At 41.4% G+C, this 17041-nt stretch overlaps 1 protein-coding gene across 7 annotated transcripts in view; it reads left to right on the top strand.

The window, feature by feature from the left end:
• LOC137381443 (centrosomal protein of 164 kDa-like) overlaps nucleotides 1–17041 on the top strand; it is a 173706-nt gene that overhangs the window by 114939 nt on the left and 41726 nt on the right. For 6 of the 7 annotated variants that reach the window (XM_068054036.1, XM_068054040.1, XM_068054033.1 and 3 more), the window contains 4 exons: nucleotides 8048–8134; nucleotides 11793–11866; nucleotides 14989–15210; nucleotides 16559–16690. In XM_068054036.1, coding sequence (XP_067910137.1) covers nucleotides 8048–8134; nucleotides 11793–11866; nucleotides 14989–15210; nucleotides 16559–16690 — 515 coding nt within the window. The remainder of the gene's footprint in view (nucleotides 1–8047; nucleotides 8135–11792; nucleotides 11867–14988; nucleotides 15211–16558; nucleotides 16691–17041) is intronic. The other variant, XM_068054037.1, reaches the window with a different exon arrangement.

The raw sequence follows: 17041 nt of genomic DNA, 5'->3' as shown, positions 1-17041 counted from the left end.
GCAGATGCTGGAAATCTGAAATAAAAACAAGAAATGCTGGAAATACTCAGCAGGTCTGGCAGCATCTGTGGAGAGAGAAGCAGAGTTAACGTTTCAGGTCAGTGATCCTTCTTCAGAACTGGCAAATAATAGAAATGTAAAAGGTTATAAGCAAGTAAAGCGGGGATGGGGCAAGAGTAATTTTCAATCTTAGATAACAAGGTGGCGCAATCTAGCATCTTCCATTTTGAAACCAATATTCCACGATAAGTCTCTCCATTGGTTTTATCTGCAAAAAAAAAAATTCTCATACCCCTATCTAATTTTGAGAATAATGCATTTTTAGAAAGTCAAGGAGCCACATGGTTATTTTTGAATTTGGGGCATTGAATTCGGACGTCATGGTACTTGGCCTTGGATGTATATAACCTTTCCTGACTGATCATTGTTTTTCGTAAAACAGTATGGGCACTAGTAGCTGAGGCCAAGTAATATTCAATTTCCGTATAGACTCAGAAATCCTGAGTAGCTTCCTTAATGGCTTAACAGATTAGGAAGATGTCAAGTTTGATCAGTGGCAATACTGAGTTAATTGATCCCATAATTGGTAGTGTTCGGAACATTACAGTTGCTCTCAACACTGGGTTCTGGAGGGAAATAAACCACTCAAGTTTCCCACTGCTGATTGCTATTCCAACCAGCCCTGTTGAATCTGGTGAGCTTAGGGTCAGTCTCAACTGATACTTTGTGCACTTAAATAGCATGCCTGTGGAATCAGAGCCCAATAAGGAACAGGAAAAAGGAAGCAGTCAAGGTGTTGGAGAGGGTGGGTGGGAAAGAAAAGTTGCAAAAGAAGGAACTTTCATTTAGACCTTTGAGATCTTCGGCATGTCTCGAGGTGTTCGCAGCTAATTTAAGTGTAGTCACTGTTTTGTAAGCCAATGAGGCAGCTAATTTGTGAACAGCAATTTTGCATATGGGTAATTAAACTGTTTTTATGGATATTTGTTTGAGGGATACATATTGACCATTATACTGGGACAGCTCTGCTATTCTTCTTCAAATGGTGTCATGAGATTGCTTGCGTCCACCCAAATAGGAAGACAAGAAGAACTCTGAGCATGATGGAGGTAATTTATAGGCTAACCTCTGCTCAGTGATTTTATTTGGTTGCATCTAATCAAGATCTAATTTCCTCTGTGAGGTGCATCAGATGAATTACATCGTAGAAGAGCTGGCTCTTGTTCTCACCAAAGTCCATTTCTCATGTGGGTCCTTGGATAGCAATCAGGAGTGGATGACATTTTTGCCCCCTTCAGCCCCAGGGCAGTATGGCCAATTATAGTTCTGTAACTACTTCCCGGACTACCAACAGCTAAGTCTCACAGATAGGGAATTAAACTAGATGCACAAAGCAGCTAACAACCACACCTAGTGATGTGAATGTTCATTTGTAAATGGAACATATTTACTCAGGCATTCATCATTTCTCCATAGGTGTGCTGTTTATTTAATAGGAACAATTGTAAAGCTTTTTATTTAATTGATGTTACTGTTAAAAGGCTTCTATCATCTTACTTTATCATGCGAATAATTGTGATTCATTTGTGTTGTTTTTAAAAATAATTTTTAATGTTTTATGTTCCTTTACACAGTGTCATTAACCATCTTTAACCATCTTATCAAAAATGTTTCCAACAGCTAAGCATTGAGACAATTGAGAGTCACACAGTTGCTTATTGTGCAGTAGAGTAGCTTTATGTGGCCAGGCCTCACGGGAATGTTTGTGCCTCAGTCAGTACTTTAGAAATGCTACCAGACAGGATTCTCTTGAATTTCTTTCAGAAGAAACCCATAACATATGTTTGGTCTGTTGAAAGTACAAAACATGAAAATTGAAATAAAAATGGCAACGTTGTGCCAACCATTTTCAAATAATGAAATAGAGAATCTGTTCCTGGTTCTTAATGATTCTCTTAGATTAAGTCCTCAAATTTGTAGTCTACAATTAACTGCTGATTAAAAAATGATTTACAGCACTGCAGTAGTCAGAACATCCAGCCTTATTCGGGGATGGGGAAGCAGACATGTTAGTTTTCGAGTAAAGTCAGATCCTGCTAATGATCTCAATGTCAGAAAAATAAATATATTTATATTATATATATTCAAGAATATTTAGGTTTTCTTCCTTTCCCCAATCTTTTCCTCCTGAGGGTGGTATCTTTTACCAGAGTGCTGTTTCATGGCACCCCTTCAGTATCCCCAAGCAAAGCGAGTCCTGTCCACATGCACATTTCTGGCAGAGTTCAGCAGACAGCAGGAGTGGAAGCTGAGGCTTTTTTTTCTTTCCCGCTCTAGTCCAGTGTTAGAGCAGTACCAATGCTGCCCTCAATGAGATTGCTTTTTTTTTAATTCATTCATGGGATGTGGGCATCGCTGACCAGGCCAGCATTTATTGCCCATCCCTAATTGCCCTTGAGAAGGTGGTGGTGAGCTGCTACCTTGAACCGTTGCAGTCCATGTGGGGTAGATACACCCATAGTGCTGTTAGGAAGGGAGTTCCAGGATTTTGACCCAGTGACAGTGAAGGAACCGCGATATAGTTCCAAGTCAGGATGGTGTATGGCTTGGAGGGGAACTTGCAGGTGGTGATCCCATGCATTTGCTGCCCTTGTCCTTCTAGTTGGTAGAGGTCGCGGGTTTGGAAGGTGCTGTCTAAGGAGCCTTGGTGCATTGTTGCAGTGCATCTTGTAGATGGTACACACTGCTGCCACTGAGCGTCAGTGGTGGCGGGAGTGAATGTTTGTAGATTGGGTACCAATCAAGCGGGCTGCTTTGTCCTGGATGGTGTCGAGCTTCTTGAGTGTTGTTGGAGCTGCACCCATCCAGTCGAGTGGAGTGTATTCCATCACACTCCTGACTTGTGTCTTGTAGATGGTGGACAGGCTTTGGGGAGTCAGGAGGTGAGTTGCTCGCCGCAGGATTCCTAGCCTCTGACCTGCTCTTGTAGCCACGGTATTTATATGGCTACTCCAGTTCAGTTTCTGGTCAATGATAGCCCCTAGGATGTTGATAGTGGTGGATTCAGCAATGGTAATGCTATTGAATGTCATGGGGAGATGGTTAGATTCTCTCTTGTTGGAGATGATCATTGCCTGGCACTTGTGTGGTGCAAATGTTACTTGGACAATATCCAGGCTTGGGCTGATAAGTGGCAAGTCTTGCTGCATTTCTACACGGGCTGCTTCAGTATCTGAGGAGTCACGAATGGTGCTGAACATTGTGCAATCACCAGCGAACATCCCCACTTCTGACCTTATGATTGAAGGAAGGTCATTGATGAAGGAGCTGAAGATGGTTGGGCCTAGGACACTACCCTGAGGAACTCCCGCAGTGACGTCCTGGAGCTAAGATGATTGACCTCCAACAACCACAACCATCTTCCTTTGCGCTGGGTATGACTCCAACCAGTGGAGGGTTTTCCCCCGATTCCCATTGATCTCAGCTTAGCTAGGGCTGCTTGATGCCATACTCGGTCAAATGCTGCCTTGATGTCAAGGGCAGTCACTCTCACCTCACCTCTTGAGTTCAGCTCTTTTGTCCATGTTTGAACCAAGGCTGTTATGAGGTCAGGAGCTGAGTGGCCCTGGCGGAACCCAAACTGAGCGTCACTGAGCAGGTTATTGCTAAGCAAGTGCCGCTTGGTGGCACTGTTGATGACACCTTCCATTACTTTTCTGATGATTGAGAGTAGGCTGATGGGCTGGGATGGACTTGTCCTGCTTTTTGTGTACAGGGCATACCTAGGGAATTTTCCACATTGCAGGGTAAATGCCAGTGTTGTAGCTGTACTGGAACAGCTTGGCTAGGGACACGGCAAGTTCTGGAGCACAGGTCTTCAGTACTTTTGCAGGAATATTGTCAGGGCCCATAGCCTCTGCAGTATCCAGTGCCTTTAGTCGTTTCTTGATATCACGCGGAGTGAATCGAATTGGCTGAAGTCCGGCATCTGTGATGCTGGGGACTTTAGGAGGAGGCTGAGATGGATCATCAACTCGGCACTCCTGGCTGAAGATTGTTGCAAATGCTTCAGCCTTATCTTTCGCACTGATGTGCTGGGCTCCCCCATCATTGAGGATGGGGATATTTGTGGAGCCACCTCCTCCAGTTAGTTGTTTAATTGTCCACCACCATTCACGGCTGGATGTGGCAGGACTGCAGAGCTTAGATCTGATCCGTTGGTTATGAGATCACTTAGCTGTGTGTATCACATGCTGCTTATGCAGTTTGGCACGTAGATAGTCCTGTGTTGTACCTTCACCAGGTTGACACCTCATTTTGAGGTATGCCCGGTGCTGCTCCTGCACTCTTCATTGAACCAGGGTTGGTCTCCTGGCTTGATCTCCTGGCTTGATGTTAGTGGTAGAATGGGGGATATGCCGGGCCATGAGGTTACAGAGGTTGAGTACAATTCTGCTGCTGTTGATGGCCCACAGCACCTCATGGATGCCCAGTTTTGCATTGCTAGATCTGTTCGAAATCTATCCCATTTAGCACGATGGTAGTGCCACACAACACGAAGGAGGGTATCCTCAATGTGAAGGCGGGTCTTCGTCTCTACAAGGACTGTGCGGTGGTCACTCTTGCCAATACTGTCATGGATAGATGCATCAGTGTCAGGCAGATTGGTGAGGATGAGGTCAAGTATGTTTTCCCATCTTGTTGGTTCCCTCACCAGCTGCCGCATACCCAGACTAGCAGATTTGTTCTTTAGGGCTCGGTCAGTAGTGGTGCTACCGAGCCACTCTTGTTGATGAACATTGAAGTCCCCCGCCCAGAGTACATTCTGTGCCCTCGCCACCGTCAGTGCTTGCTCCACGTGCTGCTCAACATGGAGGAGTACTGACTCATCAGCTGAGGGAGGGTGGTAGGTGGTAATCAGCAGGAGGTTTCCTTGTCCATGTTTGACCTGATGCCATGAGACTTCATGGAGTCCAGAATCGATGTTGATTACTCCTAGGGAAACTTCGTCCCTCCTGTATACCATTGTGCAGCCACCCCTGCTCAGGGATGTTGATGGCAGTGATTAGGACATTGTCTGTCAGGTATGATTCCATGAGTATGACTGTCAGGCTGTTGCTTCACTAGTCTGTGGGACAGCTCTCCCAATTTTGGCACAAGCCCCCAGATGTGAGTAAGGAGGACTTTGCAGGGTCGACAGGCCTGGGTTTGCCATTGTCGTTTCTGGTGCCTAGGTCGATGCCGGGTAGTCCGTCCGGTTTCATTCCTTTTTATTGACTTCGTAGCGGTTAGATGCAACTGAGTGGCTTGCTAGGCCAGCTCAGAGGGCATGTAAGAGTCAACCACATTGCTGTGGGTCTGGAGTCACATGTAAGGCAGACCAGGTAAGGAAAGCAAATTTCCTTCCCTGAAGGAGATTGGTGTACTGGATGGGTTTTTACAACAATCGACAATAGTTTCATGGCCATCATTAGACTAGCTTTAAATTCCAGATTTATTAATTGAATTCAAATTCCACCTTCTGCTGTGGTGAGATTTGACCCCATGTCCCCAGAGCAATATCCTGGGTCTCTGGGTTACTAGTCCAGTGACAATACCACTACGCCACTGCCTCCCCTTGTGCTTAACTCAGCACAGACCTTAAATTAAACCTTGGATCTTTAAGCTTTATATTGTTCAATCCCACATCACATAGTGCCTTACCATTGATCCATTCAGGGAATCAAGATTAATAATTTAGCAGGAATCAGCAAAATTTCAAGCAATAGATTTTCTCTAAAATAAAATGTTTTTTTTAATACAATCTCTACTTCAGAGCTGGGGCCAAAATTTATGTTTTGTTCAACTATTCTTCATTAGTTGTAGGAAGGCTCGTTCATACTGGCATGCATGCGTTATTTAAAAGATTGAATGACCAGTTAACCTACAATTGTTATCAGCTTGCTCGGATCACATTATTCAACGAACACACGTGCCATCTGCCAACTTAACAGACAGGTGGCCAATATTTAGAGAACGTTAAGTTAGTGTGCCTGGTACTCTGTGATGTGCATAACTGCTTGCTGGGTGGCAAGACAGTTTAAGATTTTGCAGTGCATAAACATTGCATATTAATTGTTTAATTTCCAGCATCCTCATATCTTAACGTGGCTTTGTTTATTTGATGTCTCCCTCTGACTGTCCTGCAACAAAATATGAGGCGTTAGCGTAAATTTATCCTGTTGCTACCTGCGTTAAGCACACCACCACATTGTCATTAGATTTTTTTTGTTTCCAATGCGAGGAAAGTGGAGTTGAAGCCCAAGATCAGCCATGATTGTATTGAATAGTGGAGCAGGCTCGATGGGCTGTATGGTCTACTCCTGCTCCTATTTCTTATGTTCTTATATATTTGCTCAGTTTATAAGCTGTCACTTATAAGAAACTTTATAAAATAAATAATTTTGAAGTGAGTGTTGTTAAGTGATCAACTTTATTGCAGCAGAAATTTGCACTATTTCAAACTGAAAAATAAAGCCAAACTTTTATTCATAAACAGTTTTCCAGTGTTATTAAATTCAACCCGTTCTTGTATGAAGATAGCCAGTAGCATTAAAACATTACTCTCTCCAAAACTGCATCTGATCTTTGACCCAGAATCCACAAGAATTCCAATGTTCCTTTTCTTCCTCCACTGCCACCATCAAGTAAAGCAACAGTCACACGTTGAAATATTGGGAAGTCAGCAAGACAGAGTTGATGAATGAGTGGGGCTTAGTGCGAGGTAGGATGCGGGCAGTAGAGAATCAGAAAATTGTAGGCCTTGTAGGGAAGAATTATGATGCTGGTAAGGGAGGTGATTAAGATATATTTATATAGCGCCTGACCATATCCTCAAGATATTGCAAAGGACTTTACAGCCAATAAATTACATTCTTTATTAGATTAGGTATCGTTTTATAGGCAACCATGGCAGCCAATTATACGCAACACATCCCTACAATCAGCGAATTTAACAAATGACGAAGTAATGTGTTTTTTTTAAAGTATTGGTTGAGGGAGGAATGTTTCGCAAGGGCACAAGAACACCCTGCCTTCGAATAGTGCCAAGGGGTCTTTTATGTCCATTTGAGTACATAGTTGGGGCCTCTGAAGGAAAGTGCCTTCAAGAATATAGTGCACCCTCAGTACTGTATTAAACTGTCAGTTTATTTATTCTGTCAAAGTCCAGATTGGGGCTTGAACTCATGGCCTTCTGTCTCAGAGGTGAGCGTGCTACCAACTGTGCCAGGCTTGTTAAGTGCCACTTAAGACCAATTAAAGGAGGCTAACTGTGATTTACCAGTTGGCTTCCAGTTTCCCACAGGCGGCAGGGCCAGTTTAGCTGCCTGGAAGTGGCTTCCGAGCTGCAGGCCAGGGGGCCAGTGCTCCAGGCAAGCTTAAAGGCCCTCCCTGCCTGGCTAAGTACAGCAGTAGTCATAGGCTGCCCTGTAGAGCGGCTCCCCCCACCACTCTCACTGGTCGGGCTGCAAAAGTTATTTTCTGAAGCACCTTCTCTCTTACTTACCTTCCATTGTCTCCTGCTGCTGCTTCTAAGCTGGAAGGCCTCTGATTGGCCATCCGGCTCTGGAGCCTGCTTGCGGGCCTGAATTGGACAGCGAGCCCGCCCTCTGGTAATTAATTGTCCGCTCCAGGGAAAATCGCATTGAGTAACTGTTTCCCACATGGTGCGGGCTTCTGACCCCATTTGATCCTGATGGCGAGTTCAAAAGCCTGCGGGGAAAATCTTGTCCAATGAGTCGCGTGAAGGCTGGATTAGAAATAAGGGAGGAAATGATTTGAATGCAAGTATAGTTGTAATGATGGTAAACCTGACATTTCAGTTATCGGGTCATTATTTTTGCTCAATTGAAGCCTAATTTTACTTAGTGTTCTTTCTGCAGGTTCTTTGCTTAGGCATTTTCTCTTGAGCATGTAATTAAATGGTATTATATGGAAAATACATTCAGTTTTTTTTCTGAATTGTCCATTTAATGGACTACATCACTCTTATCCCTATTGTATTCAGGATCCAGGGATTCAGTTTCAGGCAGTGGAGAGACTCCTAGATGTGGAAACCCTCTCGCCTGCATTGGACCTACAACATACATCTGAGGTAAATGGATCAAATTTTTTTGACATTCCAATTTTTTTTAGGTCCTCTTTTCCTCTTCACAGTTGTACAACAGTTCCAAATTCAACTTCGCAGAGATAGTACAGCCTTTTGTGGAGTTCTCTTAAATAGTGCAACTTCAGCTTTATTATTGCAATACGATCTTTTTCTGTGTTTATTCATGTGTGAGGCACTATAGTTAAAGATGGCAGAAAATTTATCTTTTTCACTCCCCTCCAAATTACTAATTGCCTCTTTTCTCTTTGTTTTGCTGCTGACTCACTTTAGTGAAACCATTATATTATCCTCTAACTTCAATTCAGTGCCTCCTTTCATTGTCTGCTCTCAGCCTTTCCTTCTGCCAATGCTGGAAACATTGCTAGCTAAGTAACTTAGGAATGGCCAAGTGTGTCAAAAGATTGGTGGGAATATTGATCCTTATATCAATAGATTTTAGATAAAGCCTTTATGAAATTTCATTTGCTTTCCAGTTTAACCTCTCCTTGTCACTTTAATATCTCAAGTGTTCAGGACCAGCAAGTTTCTAAATTAAATACAATGGAACTGCAGCTTAGGCCACATCAGAACTTACTGGCATGGCTGTAACCATTAGTCAAACTGACAGGTTAATAGTTCAAAAAGGAGCTGTGTTTAAATACTGTTATAACTAAATTAGCTGGGATATTTTGTCCACAATTTGTAAGCAGTGGAGTAGCCAATAAAGCAATTCTGCTGTCAGCTGGCTGGCAGACAGATGTGTAGGAGAGGTATCCTCTTTAAATACCTTTACATTTTTATTGAAAGCTTATGAAAAGCAGGTATTCTGCCAAAGCTGCATTTTTTTATTGTGGGTGGGCCAAAGAGATTTGCTGCTTTGTGCACTTGTGACATATCAGTTGCAATGGGCTCACTACTGCATCATTCACTGTAACTGACCTGGAGATATCAGAGACCATAGTTGCCTCACAGCGACTGACACCACTGACCACCTCTAGGCGCTTACCCATTGTCTCTCGAGACAAGGAGGCCAAAGAAGAAGAAGATAAATGTAACTGAGCTATTAAAGCCAGGAAGATTGTAGGTTCCTGATATATGTTAACACAGCATACATCAGCTGGGGTCATCAGGTCAGAACCTTTGGTGGGGGTTGGGGTGGCAGGGAGAAAGAAATAGTTTTAAATTCCTTCAGGAGGACTCGAGGTAAGTAACTCCATTTACTTTGCATGTAGGGATGTTGCTTATTTGGAAAGTTGATATTGTGGTCAATTTGTACAATTATTGTAGTTTACCTTTTTAAAAGAATCTTTGTTTAGTTCATCACAAGGTAACCATTCAATAGAGGTGTGGTAAAGCAGGTGTGTTCAGTGCTTATTTCAGTCCTACTTCATAATTTATTTGAAAGAAAACACAAATATGGTACCCTATGTAGAAACTAAGTGTTTTCCAATCTTGTAGGGTTTTTCGGACAAGTTGGTAAATTACCACTGCAGTCTGGAAGGAATTACTTAATAGAAAACAATCTGTCATAAGAAGGACCAGTTCAATTATATTTTAACGGTGTGATGCTGGGGATTCCGTCTGTTAGCTCTGTTTAGAAATTCCCATGACTTGTCAGCTATTTTAGAGGTTTCTATTTCTGGACTGCTTGTCTGTGCTTGTACCCCAAGAGCAGATGGCAGAGTCACCTTCTAAATAGTAAAGGGCTGTAAATGAGGACTTGCATTACTGCATTCAGTGATGTGATAGCATGTACTATGGTGGAACTGGCAGCTGCATTCGACTTCTCCAATAACTACGGAAATCTCCTCTAACCTTTCAAATTGCAATTTTAATCACATTTTTATATGTGAATTTTGTCCTCATCTGGATAAGGGATATCAGTGTTGGGAGACAGAACATTTCCCATTCTTTGGTCATCCAGTATCTGTATCGACCACTCGTAGATCAGTTAAATATAGAGTAAAGCTCACTCTGCTCTTTTTCCAAGCACTGTGCCTCAACTCCAACCTCAGAAGAGCACCCCCTACTACACATGTGGCATTTTCTCGTTTTTTTTGAGTGGGATTGCCCAAACACACATCACAGTGGACTTATTGCAAACATGGAAGTCTTTCATCCTTTTCAATGTAGGCTAGTTTTGAACTCAGAAATGAGAGGCCCATGTTTAATCTGCTGAAGCACCCAGTAGTCTTGCAAGCTACTTTAAAAATATATTTTTTTATTAGTTTGTAACCTAAAGTTCATGGTGGCAGTTATGTATTGAAGAGCACAGTCTGGAACATGTTACGAGGCGCTACCACATTCGGGCGTTGAGATGGCATTGTACCCCGATCTGTCAGAGTTTCCGTCCTGTCTTGGGAACAGTTATTTTTTTATATTATTATTATATTATAAATCCAACAATTCTGAAAGTTTAGCATACACACAAGGGATAGAAACAAATGTTGTGGGGCAGTTATTGGAATTTATAATTAAGCACAGTGACTGAACACTTAGAAAAGTTTGAGCTGATTAGAGAGAGCCAGCACTTATTTGTAAAGGTTACTTTGAGGGAGTAACTAAAGTGGTCAACAGAGGTATATGGGCTTCCAAAAGGCTCCGCATAAGAGACTGTTAGCTAAAACTAGCTAAAATTGAAGGCAAATTATTGTCCTGGTTTAGAGATTGGTTAGGTGGAAGAAGACAAAGAGTAGGGATAATAGGTATGTACCCAAATTAGAAGGAAGTAACTAGTAGTGGGTCTGTGCTGGCACCTCAACTATTCACTATATTTTGTACTAGAAAAGGGGTAAACCTGAGTATTTTCTAAATGGTGAAAAGCTAGGACCAGTGGAGGTCCAGAGAGATTTAGGGTCTACGTACACAGACTGTAAATAAAATGTATTGATAAATAATCCAAAAGGCTAACAGAATGTTGGCCTTTATATCTAGAGGGCTAGAATATGAAGGAGAGAATGTTTGTTTTTTGCTACAGCTATGAAAAGCTCTGGTTAGATCACATCTGAAGTACTGTTTACAGATCTGCGCACTGTAACTTAGGATATGTTGGAATGTATATGTAGGACTCTAAGGGTTAATTAAGTTATGTGCATAGACTACATAAACTAGGCTTGTATTCCCTGGAATATAGGTTAATGGGCGATTTGTATGAGGCTCTTAGAAGATTGATAGGGTAGATAGAGGGAAACTTTTTTTCGCTGCTCGGGAGTCAAAAACAAGGGGATATAATAAAATTACAGCCAGGTCATTGAGGAGAGGTTAGGAAGCACCTCTTCACATAAAATGTGGTAGAAGTGTGGAACGCTCCCACAAAAAGCAGTAGATGCTTGCTCAGTTAATAATTTAAAATCTAAGATTGATAGATTTTTGCTAGCCAAGGGTATTAAGGAATGTGGAGCCAAGGTGGGTAAATGGAGTGAGGATACAGAGCAGCCATGATATCACTGAATGGCAGAACAGTTGCGAGAGAGTGAATGGCCTCCTCCTGTTCCTACGTTCCCATGATCACTATGTTCATTTAGTAATCCACTTTTGGGATTACACAACAAAATGTTTTGTTCTGAGATTGTTAAAGATTAACATTTGAATTGACATTGTGTTTATTGTAAGAAATTACACAAAGCAGTGGGTTACAGACACTTCTGAATTTTATTTTCAAAAGTGCATAGTTGGAGATGGCGAGAAGCTAAACCTCAAAGATGATGAAAGAAGAAAAAGAGCAGAAGCTGCTGAAAGGTAAATATCAGATAGCCAGAGTCAAACCCTTTGTAGTTTGTATGTAAACTGTCAACCCAAATACCAGTCCTATGGCCAGGGCTTTATATTAATGATGGTCTGTAAGCCTGGAGCACCCAGATAGCTTAGTATAGTTTAAAGATACATCTAACACTTGGGGCACATTACAGATTAAACAGATTTTGATTCACTCTGGTGCATGTAAGCCTTATTTCCCCTAGGCTGGTTTAACTGCACTACTTGGGAACAGATCTAAACACAAAGAACATTCCCTACCATGTGTTGTCCTCCTGTGAGGACTCTCATACACATCCATTTTGGTACCACCTTCTGTATAATGAAATATTGGCAGATTGCTTTCCTATTGCTAATAGTTCTTCTGAAAGGATGAAGGAATTTCTGACTAAAAATGACTTGGAGTTCTTGGGTTTACAGTGGCTGAAATGCGATCTATTTCCTAGGAATTAAATTGTTTCTTTAGTTTAGTCTTCATTTAGTATTAACACAAAGTTTGTAATTCAGACATGAATCTGACCTCCCATTCCTGCCAATTGTGGATTTGCCCCAGAGTGGTTTCAGTGAGCCAGTTGGTGGAGAAGAAATGAGCCATTTGCAGTTTTACCTGTGTCTAACTACTTCAGTGTGTGCTGACCAGAGGAAAAAGCCAAAAAGAAAGGGTAAAGTACCTGAGTGACTATTGCCTCTGGCACTTACGTTGTGTCCAATGGCTCAGGATCTACACCTGCCCTGCTAAACTTGCCCAAAGCATCCCAGTTAATTCAAAGAGCCATCATAATGCATTTTTTAAAAAGGTTAACTTGCTTATAACCAAAGTAACCACAGCCATGCTGTTCAATTTGGGTTACAGACTTCATTTAAATTAGAAACTTGATGGTTCTGAAAACATTCAGCTGATTTAACAATGTGTCCAGCTGAATCAAAGTGATGAACAGGACAAGCTAAATTGCAATGTAAATCAAATTTTATAAAGGACAACTAAAGTCTGTTGATGGGAAGATCTGCAGTGGAATCAGCCCTTTGAGACATTAGACCATTTTTACCTCCTATAGCTATCAGAGGAGGGCAAGAACAGACTGCCATTGAAGTTAATATAGTGCTTTCACTAAAATGATTCAGCTTTAAAACAAAGAGGAAGAAGGAGGAAATAAGTTGGAGGGGAGTAGGAAAGGTAAATTCCTCATTTTTAGCTTTTTTTTTTGCAATCTATTCCCTCTGCATTTTCCCAACTCAATATTCTGGGACCCAGGAATCTTACATTACAGCTGACAACTTGTCAGCTATCAGTGCAGTGCTCAGATGATTGAAACAGCATCATCTTTATGGATAATGTGAGAACACAATTATGGTTTGTCATAATAATAGTTTTTTGTACTTGGTCCTTACCCTTTCCCTAAATGCCTAAGAAGCGAGAATGAGAAGATTGCACATAATGACAGACACGAAGATGAAAAAAAAGAAAATCTTTTAAGTAATCTGCCAGACAAGAAGGAAAATGATGATTGTCCTAAGTATAATGGGAGTATAGTGGAACTAATGGCCAGTAAGAAGCAGCCTACTGCCCCTCTGGAACAGTAAGGCTTCTGAATGTAGCTAGAGTCTTGTATAGTGTGATTGGATTATGTTATAGCATGATGTCACTGTTTTTTTTGATGCTGAATGTTTTGTGTGTTGCATCTTGCCTCAGTCATTGACAGGCTGTCCTGAACTGAATATTATCCACTTTCTTATTCTGACACTTTAAATTTAATTCCTTTTCTTCTATTGATTTTCAACCCACTTTACTATCAGAAATTGAATGCAGGTGATTCGGCTCCTGAGCTGTCCTGGCAGGGAGGGTAAGCAGTTATAATGGAATCATGGAATATTGTAGCACAGAAGGAGGCCATTCAGCCCAACTTGCCTCTGCTGACTCTTTGAAAGAGTTATCCATTTAATCCCACTTCCATCCCCTTTCCCCATATCCCTACAATTTTTTTTGCTCTTCAAGTACATATCCAATTCCCTTTCGAAAGTTACTATTGAATCTGCTTCTATCACCTTTTCAGGCAACGCATTCCAAATCATCATAACTTGCTGTGTAAAGAAAATTCTCATCTCACCTCTGGATAATAATGGGGTAAAATGGCTTCAGCTTGCAGTGAATAATTGTAATGTTTGTAAAAGTGTCATTTAGAAATGTTTAAAAATTACCTTTCATAGGGGAAGCTTTCAGGGAAAAATTGTTAAAGGCTATAAAAATGAAGGGTGGGAGGGATTGTAGCAGTTCCAACATGTAGCCATGCTACCTTCTGCATAACTAAGAGCATCAGAAATTGCTGTTTGGCTGTGGATGATCATCAAGAAAACAAAAGTCAGTTCCTAGCTGTTTTTGCTAATGCTGCAAGATGTTTGGATCTTCAATCTTTATTGAATATTTAATGTGCAAAAGTATATTTTCCACAGATTTTGATAGTTATCCAGTAGAAAAGGAAAAACACAGAGGGCTGAAAACATTTCTTCATTTGCAGTCATGTCAGCATAAGCTGATTCAGCGAAGCAGTATCTGATTTTGATGCCCCTTTACTATCATTGTCTAGTATCTTTGGAGAGGGCGCTGCTCAAGTTTTTCTGTGTATTCTAATTTGAGACCTACAGTGAGTGCATTGGACATTGCTTTCACCAAGGTATTCAAATTGGAATTGGACAGATTCCTACTTAGGTAGAAGAATGTCAGTATGACTTTTTTTTTCAAATTGAGAAATATAGGTGAATGATCAAGGCCAGTACAGGATCCTGCAAAAGATTCAGAAGAATATTGGTTAAGTGGAACCAACTTAATTTTAATATTAAATAGGGGAAAAAAGGCTGCAGTTTTGACCTGTTGGCTTCCGTCCCCACTGGCTCCTAACGGGACAGTATAGCCATGCTTCTCAGAGCCCAACTCTGAAGCCAATCTTCTTACTATCTATCAGATGTACTAGCGTATAATAACCTAACTGGGTATTTTGGGGTTTCTGTTGCCAAGGCAGCTGCAGAGTTTGCAAAGAAATACTGTACAGCTTTTTAAAGTGAGTTTGCTAATCTCACACTATTTAGTTCCCTTTGCTTATTTTGAAAAACAGACGTATTCAGGATCAAGAACATGAACAGAAGGACAAGGGGCCACTGCAGACACAGAAATCTGTGGAGGAGCTCCAAGACCAGTTGAGTGAGGAGCTAGAAAAAGAAGAAAGTCACATACTTCAGCAGAGGGAGAAGCAGCTTTGCAAACTTCGAGAAAATCTCAGGCAAGAGGAGGAAGAGGAAACACGGCAAATTTATCGAGACAAAGAAGACAAACTTGGGTATTACATTCTGAGAAATGGGCAATTTGTCCGTGTGAGAAAAAACCTTTCTCTATTGCTTACCAGGAGTTTGAGCTCATAAAATGAGCTATCATCTGCCCTATACTGATGGAGTGCTGCATTATTGAAAGTGTCATCCTTCAGAAGAGATGTTAAATAAAGCCCACCACATTTGCCTATTCAGATAGTTACTAAAGATCCTATTACACTATGTGAGGGGTGAGGAGTTTACCCAATGTCATGGTCAACAATTCTCCATTAACCAATATTAACTATAATCAAATTAACTATTCATTCATCCCAATGCAGTTTGCTGGATCTTACTATATGTAAAGTGTTACCACGTTTGTCCACATAACAGTGGTCACTGCATTTTAAACTAACTCATTGGGATAATTTTAATCTAACTTCCCGGGTAGGAAACCAACAGGATCAGGAATAATTACTGTCCACGACCTTCACTGGAGAGTAAATTGTTGTGCATGTAAAACAAATGTTGTACTGATCTTGTCAGTTTTGTGGGTTATGTTAAAATTGTCCACATTGTGCACAAAGTACTTAGCGTAGTCCCGAATGGTATACAAAGACGCTCTCTCCTTAGTAATTGACATCAATCAAATCTATTTCATTGATGGAAGCAAAACAATTGCCAGTTGGTACCAAATCATGTGATTATTGCCCACTAAAAGTGATTGAATACATTTTAGGAGAATTATTTTGGATATGTATAATTCGTAACTTATTGTCCTCTTGACCACAGAAGTGCCTTTGAGTGTGCGCTGCCTACTTCTGAGACCCTTTAGCTTTAGAACTTGTAACCCACTCTGCCACTTCATCTCTGATAGTTACTTACTGCTGTAGCCTTAGTCTGCAATTAATATTTGGATGCAGTGTTGTGTTTCTAAGTGACCATCTGTTGCCATTGTACACAGGCTTTTTATTGGCAGAGATCTGGGATGGTCTTCAGAATTCACCCATGAAAGCGGTTCCAGTAAACCTATTCTGCCAAAGTGTACTGGCAAGCTATATGACCATGGAGATCGTATCTGTCCTGCTGAATCCTGCTCTAAGACAATGCCCACCCATTGAACTATCAAGCAGAAATTTCTGGCTTATGTTCCCGCCTCTCTCTTTACCTCTGTCTTTCCTGCTCCCACCACCCCCAGCCCCACAAAGCACTGAGCTCAACTTTAGCACTCCAGTGATACCCTAGCAGAAATCAGCATCACACCTTGAACTATCTGATCTGTCTGGGTTACTGGCCTTTCACTGAGGGAACTCCATCCTACAGTACTGGAAATGACAGAGATGAATGAAACCTCACAGGTTTATATTTTCAATCTTCAAGGTTACTAAAAGAGCAGCTCCAGATTGAACGAGAGGAAGAAGAGGCACGACTGAAACAGGAGCAGAGTGATTGGCTACTCAAACTGCAAATCCAGACTAAAAATGAAATCAAGGCAACAGGGAAGGAAATTAGGTAACAGACCAGAAAAGTGTAAAGACGAACTAGAGAATGGGGTCTGTAGTGCTCTTGAATACTGATACTCATTTTCCCTATTAAGGATTTGAAGCTTGCATTTTTTTTTTAAATGACCAATTTGCTGCATTTGATCTTCATTTATTTGCATCTTGCCAACCTCATACCTGTCCCTGTGGGTTCTTAAGAAAATGGAGAGGCTTTTAGTTTACTCCAGTGCCCTTGACATGATGACATGTGGTTCATGCACATTTGGTATCTCGGGGAAATAGAAAAGTCCACGCAACAGTTGGTAGCAGAGAGCCACTTTTTCTTGGGTCTCCCAATTTGCCACCACAATACATACAATCA

This window comes from Heterodontus francisci, chromosome 22 (assembly GCF_036365525.1).
Source record: "Heterodontus francisci isolate sHetFra1 chromosome 22, sHetFra1.hap1, whole genome shotgun sequence".
Taxonomy (NCBI): domain Eukaryota; kingdom Metazoa; phylum Chordata; class Chondrichthyes; order Heterodontiformes; family Heterodontidae; genus Heterodontus; species Heterodontus francisci.
This window is presented reverse-complemented; position numbering and strand designations above follow the sequence as displayed.